The sequence below is a fragment of the Sinocyclocheilus anshuiensis genome, unplaced genomic scaffold (assembly GCF_001515605.1).
Source record: "Sinocyclocheilus anshuiensis isolate Anshui unplaced genomic scaffold, SAMN03320099.WGS_v1.1 scaffold58, whole genome shotgun sequence".
NCBI classification, from domain to species: Eukaryota; Metazoa; Chordata; class Actinopteri; order Cypriniformes; family Cyprinidae; genus Sinocyclocheilus; species Sinocyclocheilus anshuiensis.
Genome location: NW_015547688.1, coordinates 1,494,235 through 1,502,333, shown reverse-complemented (window position 1 = coordinate 1,502,333; position 8,099 = coordinate 1,494,235). Strand labels below are relative to the sequence as shown.

Sequence of the window (8,099 nt, the reverse complement as noted above, 5' to 3'; positions counted from 1 at the left end):
ATGAAAAGGTGTCGTTTTATTAGGCTATTGCTGCCCGTTTATTTGTGAAATTGAAATATAACAAAACTAAATTGAAATTTTAAAACAAACCCCAAATCAAATAAGTTACATGAATAAAATACATCTCTTCATATAAACAAACTAAGGCTTTGTCTGTGCTCTTTCCATTTAAAATGGGAGGCAACCAAATATATTTGATTTTTATGAGTTAATTTAGACGTAATGCACGTTTTTATAGAGTTACTTGCTAAATGCGTTGCATTACTTTGCTCATTGTGCCCTCCTGTGGCCTCGGGAGACAATTGGACCTATACAATAAAGACCTATTTAATCTGCATATAAAACATTAGAAATTAGAAACATTAAAAAAGAATGAGATATTTATTAAATTTTTTTGTGTTTGATTGTTAAAACAAAAAATATTTGTTGTTTGTCTCAATAAATTGTGTTAATTATTAATACAGTGGTTAAATGTAAACATTTTTCTATTGCTTTTTGTTTTTATAAAAGGTTATAAAAATGTCAATAATTATCGATACCGAACGATATGAAACATTATATCATCGATACATTTTATATTTTTTTATTAATACTTAATAAAGTATATAATAATGCAATGATAATCGCCTTTATCACTGCTTAGAATACTATGAAATATGTTGCGTGCCTTATTCTGTCCAAGAAGCCACATCATCTCACAGAAGGATTTATTTCAAACACTCGACTGACATTATGAAGTGAGTTTGGAGTAAAAACATGTTATTAAGTGTGGTATTTTCACATGCTTTCGGATGGAGCAGCATTTACTTCACAGAGCCGTAGTTCACTGACAAGCTACGCAAACAGCTTTCATAATCGCAGAACGATTTCTTCGATTTCATAATCGCGCGATTAAATCGTCTGTGATTATGAATGTGATTTTGCGTAGCTTGTCAGTGTGCTCCATCTGAAAGCACGTGATGGAGATTTACTACTAATCACAGAACCGGCTTTTACTGACAAGATGCGCATGACAATCACATTCGATTAATCGTGCAGCCCTAGCTGGAATTGAATTTTTTTATAATTGGTTAAACATCCTCATAAGAGGACAAATGTTCTCCAAGGTCCCTTGTGAAACACAAAGTCATACAGGTTTGAATGACATGACATGATGATTACCAGTGAGAGTGTGAATCTTCTCTTTCAGTTTAGCACCGGTGCCATCTAAAGGAATTTTAAGGTCATATTTGTTTTTGTTCCAAATGATTTTCACTTCCACCATCTCTTTCCCCTCGTCACTTTCCTCTCCGTTGCTGACAGCAGCGGGCTGAGCTGACGTGCTTTCGCCATCGGTAAGAGATGCTTGTTCAGTCCCTGCTGCATCTTCTTGTCCAGCAGCTTCGCACACCACTTCTGGTACCTTCTGCGTGACCTCAGCCTCCATTCCTACTACCTCACTTCCTGTGGGAACAATTATCAGATGAGGAATCATATTGTTAAAGAAATGTAGTTTTCAAGGTGCAAATATCGACCTGCTTCAGAGCACTGATATGACAATATCAAACTATAGTATTTAAGTATTAAAATAAAACAAACAAATCCTCATGGGACAATATTTTATAACCAATAAGATAACACGTTTGGGAAAACTAGGTAACTATCTAAATTTTACAGATAAAAGCTGAATTCATGTGTTTGTTCTAGATTCCCACCCATTACTTGTATGTTTTACTCCTTAAATAGTCCTAACTAGACCGTCTCTAGTACACAGATTTGAAAAGCTAACTGTCTAGCTGCTGTCTAAAGGCTCAGACACATCTAGTAAATTCCCTTATCGTCATTTGAACCCAACTGTTGAACTAAGACCAGTAACTGTAAGCATGAGCGCATCGACAGAGCCTGTGTTGTAATCGTACACAACTGACTCATCGGTAACTTAGCCAGCCCGCTGTGCTAATATTCGCAAGCTCATATATCAAGACTGTGTCTCAAAATTCACTGAGCTGTCTATCTAGACAGCATCTTTGCGTAACGTGCTGTGAGCTCGATTGGAACCTTCGTTTGCACGTTCCAAACGCTTCCGCGATGCCCATAGGCGTTAATCTACAGTTCCAAAAAGGGTCAAACGTTTCAGCATCCCTCAAAATGCTGTCTAGGTAGACGGCTCTCTAGATTTTGTGACACAGCCGAAGTTTTCGACATGGCTAATCACAGAATATCTAGCTATTATTTCACCCTGACAAGTTAAAAGAGCGTCCATTCAGTGTAATACAAGTGTCAAATAACTGGAACTGATGTAATACGCCGCAAAATAACACCGCAAAGACTGTGCAAAAGGCATTTAAGTACATTTTCACGCTACCTACCATCCTGCGCCGCCATGATGATTGTGTACAATATGAGGAAAGGCTTCTGGGAAAGAGCGTGCTGTCAGTGAATGAGCTCCGAGGCTTCCCGTAGTGACCTCGCGATTTAAAAATCTGGGTTATGAAAGGTAACGAGGACTTTTTTTTTGTTATTTTTCCTTAGTTCCTTTTAAAATTATTCATAAAATACATCATAAACTTAAGTGAACTATAAAGTTTATAATAGTAGTTTACCCAATTGCTCCTTTGTCATCACAGATGCCCATTTATTGTAGAATTGTGTTTGTTGCAAGTTGCAAAGCAATTGACTTTTCTAACTTTGTAAAAATTAATGTATCCCCAAAATTTAGTGACTCTTTGAAAATAGACCATTTTTCTTAAGTTCAGTTTTTTTATTGCTATTCCTCGCAATATTTTACATTCATAAATGTACATTTCAAGAAATGACTCTTCTACGGTGTAATACTATCATTTCAGAATTTCATGTATTGTGACCCTCTTAGCATATTTTGTTTATTGTCTTTTTGCTTCTAAATCGTATTCTTTGCTGTAATTCAAAAAGAAAAGAACATAAGGAGGATCCCAGATGTGACGTAGCCTGTCAACATTGATTTCCACACAATAGCGATTGACACGAGCTCTGTGGATATTGCTTACAGGTCTACGGATGATCTACGCGTAAACTTACCCTACCTTACCTCGAGGGGTTGGTGATCTTTCAGCGCTTACACAATCGACAACTTTTGAAAGCAACATGTAAACAAGTACAGATCATTTCACGCACAGTCTAATGTTCATAATAAGAAGACATACAGTGAATCGCTGCTAACCGATGCAGGAGCAACAGCGACTGCGTGTTAAAGTTTGGCTTTGTGAATCGGGTAAGCTATTGCAGTGATACAGTGTTGTTGACAGCAAGCATGTGTAACTAACTAGCACAACGCTGTAGCTAACCTCAAGGATACAACTCAAATATATTAAATAGCTCAATGATACAAAGAGAATTTGTGAGATCGTCATCAACATTTTACACAATAAATCCAAGCACCATACTGTTCATCTATCTATCTATCTATCTATCTATCTATCTATCTATCTATCTCTTTCTCTCTCTATCTGTCTATCTACAGGTGCATCTCAATAAATTAAAATGTAGTGGAAAAGTTCATTTATTTCAGTAATTCAACTCAAATTGTGAAACTCGTTTATTAAATGAATTTAATGCACACAGTGGATCAATCTGTAATTATGAGAATTATTAATGAATTGAATACTACATAGTCTAAAGATATATATAATCTTGACACTGCCTTTAAAAAAAAAAAACGGAAGTGTTTTAGTTAAGCCCCTTACCCATCTTATTAATCTTTCTATCAGAACTGGGCAGTTCCCTGATAGTTGGAAAAAAGCATTGGTAAAGCCTATTTTCAAATCTGGGAATTCAGATGATATAATTAACTATAGACCAATTAGTCTTTCTATCTATCTATCTATCCTATCTGTCTATCTTTTTATCTATCTATCTATCTAATCTCTCTCTCTCTCTCTCTCTCTGTATCTATCTATCTATCTATCTATCTATCTAATCTCTCTCTCTCTCTATCTATCTATCTATCTAATCTCTCTCTCTGTATCTATCTGTCTATCTATCTATCTATCTATCTATCTAATCTATCTATCTATCTATCTATCTATCTATCTATCTATCTATCTATCTCTCTCTCTCTCTCTCTCTCTGTATCTATCTATCTATCTATCTATCTATCTATGCTTTTTATATTTTGGGATTTTTTTTATTTATTTTGCGCCATGCTTATTCTGAAGTAGTTGCCACGGAAACCATCACATGGATTTTGCATTCCAGTAACTTTCATCTCATGCTTGATGGTCACGAGGCGCGTGCCCGTCTGTGACCACGCACTTGTATTCACTAACGTTTAACTGCTGTAATGGATATAATGCAATAATAGTGTAATATACATGCTGTAGATAATTACTCAACTTGGTTTGTTTTCTAACAGTTTGCTTTCCTGGATGCTGGATTTATTTACATGGACCAAGGCACACTCGCTGAAACTCTGGCATCTTACACGAGGATTTAAATGAGCTGAGGATGGCGGATGTTAGGACGTATAATGTTGTTATTTTGGGAATAGGATTTTTGCTCATTTTTACAGCCTTCACCACCTGCGGTAATATCGAAGTAAGTTGTGTTTCATTCTTATTGCATGCTATAAACTATTAGACTGAGAGGTAGCCTATGATAGGATGGCATGCTTCATTATGCTACTATGTTTCAAAATATGTCTGAAATTTTAATTTTTTTTGTACTGACATTCTAGCAGTACTTATGCCAAAACTTGAGAATTGCAAGCCTTTAAAGTTTGCAGCAGTTTTAACTTTTTATTAGCAGTAGTTTCTGTAAAAATACAGCAAAAACTAAAGTTATTTGTTGTGATTTTATTCACACAGTTTTATTGCAGTAAAATAGCAAGTTAGATTATCTGAAAACAGTGTATTGTTGAGGTAAATCTGGGTCAGGCGCATCTCGTGTTTTTGATTTTCCCCATCAGTCAATGAATTATCCTGCATGACTAATGGGAGAAACTAATTCAAATGTCACGGTGGACTCATGTTAACCTCACTGTCATCCAACACAGAAAAACCCACAAACTCAGTTTAACCACGAAAGGATGTCTTCTCATAAGATTCAACAAATATGTATTAAGGTTAATCTATGTGTTGGAAGTTTCAGTGCAAAATGATCTTTAAAATATTCACAATGACATAATGGTAGTTGACATATCAAGCAGTGTCTTGCAGTGTACATGCTTCGTGTACAACTATTTTAAATAGCATAATTTTTTATAATTCTTTTACTTTTTAAAATACATGTAGTTTTTATGAGTTCATATTCACTACATTAAGTATTTATTTAACATTTTATAAACTTTATTTGTCATGCTACAGGGCTATTTAGGTCAACAGCAAAATGTTTGTTTATTTATTTATTTATTTAATTTTAGCAAACGGTGGTGAAAAGCTTGAATAGCACTAACTTCACTGGGAGTGGGTATCACAGGTAAGATCTCAGTCCTTCACCTTTTCTACCATATCCCATATTCATAATTTAGAGGTTTATGATGGATATGTAAATATAATACGCTGCACGGTAAAAAAAATAATGCTAGTGCCATTGTGTTACAACACATTTTTATTTCAATCTAATTCAACACATCATGATATTTTACTTGATTAATTGAGACTTCATCATAGCTTTAACTCTGTTTTCTTCATCTGTAATTAGATGACTGTAATTAGTAATTAAAGTGGTTGAAAAAGTGTGACGAACTCATCACTGTAGGTTGCCACCAGTTTGACTAAAAATTTAAAGTAGCAAACATATGTCAGTTGAACACTGGTGAGTTTGTAATTTCGACAAATAAATGCAAAAGAAACCATATGCAGCTACCATATGGAGCTGCATAGTAGAGGCTAAAAAGTGATAGCACATTTTCTAATGTCAGAAATTGAAGGTGTAGATATGATGAAATCAGATATCCAGTAATATTCCCTTTTTTTTTTTACAGCCTTGGAATAATATATGGAGTTTTTTCATTCTGCAATGTGTTAGCTCCCACTATCGTTGCAATAATTGGACCACAGTTTACCATGTTCTTGAGTGGAGTTCTTTATAGGCGAGTATCCCAGATTTCTTTGTGACTGTTCATCTTCTAGTCACCATGCCACTGTTGTCTGTATTGCTCACTTCTGTGTGTTTTTCAGTGGTTATATAGCTGTATTCATCATTCTATCCACATGGTCCTTTTATTTGACATCCGTGATAATTGGCATTGGAGCAGCCCGTAAGTAGATACTTAAAACACGCAAGCACATTCATAGTGTGTTTAAGTTCATCAAATAATTCATCACCTGCAAGCTAATAATTGACTTGATAGTTCACCCAAAACTATTCTCTCTCCCTCAGGCCATCCAAGAGTTGTTCATCAGATCTATTACTTTAACCACATAATTAATTAAATGTTTTTTCACATTAAACACAAAGCTTGTATGCAGTACTGCAACATTTTCTCAGTTAGTGTGGTTAGTCTTTTGTGTATAGTACACACTTCTGCAGAAGTAGGTGTTTCACATTCTTAAATTCCTTCACCCACTTAAGCAATATGATAGAGACAGGTTCTAGTTGCCGCTCAGAAAAAGGTAGTATAGTTGCATTGTTTTGTTACACTGGTGAATCCATTATAGTCAGTCAATATGAATTGCAGGCAATAATTTAAATGACAGTTAAAGGTTATTAAGAGGTATTTATAATGAAGTAATGCAACATGGCTCATATTAGCTCTAAATTCATTTTTAATCATCATTCTAATTCCTTTTTTCTATCCCCAGTGCTTTGGACAGCTCAAGGGCACTTTCTAGTGGAGAACTCTGATGCTTCCACCATCAACAGGAACACAGGATTGTTTTGGGCTTTACTGCAGTGCAGGTCTGGAAGAGACAGCAGCAAACACTTGCAGAGAATCAGCAACAATTAACCCCAAATTATAATCTGAGATTCACTTTAATATATCACCCTTAATCGTCTGTGATCATCAACAGTAAACTAATGTTAGGAGTTAACGCAATAGATAATTATCAGCAGCATGCAGATGAATAACTCTGTCTCTTAAAGCTGTAGTTCATCCAAACATACTAGATGTTGTTCCAAACTCATGTTAAGTTCTTTCTTCTGTGAAAGAAGACAAAAATGAGATATTAGGCAGAATGTCTAATTTTGTCTCGTCCATATAAAATGAAAATAAATTTAAACGGCCAAGCTCTAAAAATAAAACAAGAACATCATAAATCCAATCCATATTACTCTATATTCTAAGGTGTGTTTCAATGTTATTTTATTTAGTATTTTAATATAATGGAGATAGTTATTATTATTTTGTATTGGTTTTAATTTTTACATTTTCTCTTTTCATTTTCATTTTAGTTAGTTTTAGTAATTTTGTTGTGTGTTTTTGTTAGTTTTTTAACATGTCTATAATTTTAATTAATTAATTTTATTTCAGTTTTAGTTTTAGTTATTTTAGCACATCATAATAATCTTCATTACAAAGATATATGTTGCCTTGGCAGCTAGTTTAAGTTTTTAAAATAATGTTTTTTTTGTTTTGTTTTTTACAGTGGTTTTAGTTTTAGTTTAATATAATGTTTATATTATTTATGTTACTTCATTGTGGAAAATGGCAGCTTGGACATTCTACCTAAGCCCTCCTTTTGTGTTTTACTGAAGAAAATAAGTCATATTTGAGGAGTTATGCAAACTTACTAACCAAATCAGTAAACCATCAAGAGCTATGTTTTAACCACCTAAAACTGTCCATGATTCCTGTATGAAAAGTTCTATTTGTGTTTTCTTTCCAGTATGTTGTTTGGAAATCTGTACGTTTATTTTGATTGGAAAGGAAAAACTGAAATTTCAGGTAACATGATGGTTTGAAAAAGCTTGATTGTGTTCACTCTTTTATTTAACTTAAGTTAATCAGCACTTATTTAATCTCTGCTAACCACAATATATAATAACTAAAATATTTTGAAATTTAAGCATAAATTGAGATTTTTTATTTTTCTGTCACATTTTTTTCCCTCCACAGATAGAGACAGAAAGATTATGTTTATTGCTCTGCTGGTTATCTCAGCACTCGGGACACTGAGTTTTCTTGCATTGAGGAAGGTCTG

At 34.1% G+C, this 8,099-nt stretch overlaps 1 protein-coding gene and 1 pseudogene across 1 annotated transcript in view; one reads left to right on the top strand and one right to left on the bottom strand.

Annotated features, from left to right (window-relative positions):
* Nucleotides 1–2,444, bottom strand: part of LOC107703338 (ubiquitin domain-containing protein UBFD1-like) — a 5,524-nt gene extending 3,080 nt beyond the window's left edge. Inside the window, exons 1-2 of the mRNA XM_016505927.1 lie at nucleotides 2,349–2,444; nucleotides 1,162–1,443 (exon numbers count right to left, since the gene is read on the bottom strand). Of these exons, the coding sequence (XP_016361413.1) occupies nucleotides 1,162–1,443; nucleotides 2,349–2,364 (298 nt within the window). The 5' untranslated portion in view covers nucleotides 2,365–2,444. The remainder of the gene's footprint in view (nucleotides 1–1,161; nucleotides 1,444–2,348) is intronic.
* Nucleotides 2,445–2,976: 532 nt separating this feature from the next.
* The window catches only part of LOC107703379 (UNC93-like protein MFSD11), a 9,195-nt pseudogene continuing 4,072 nt past the window's right edge, over nucleotides 2,977–8,099 (top strand).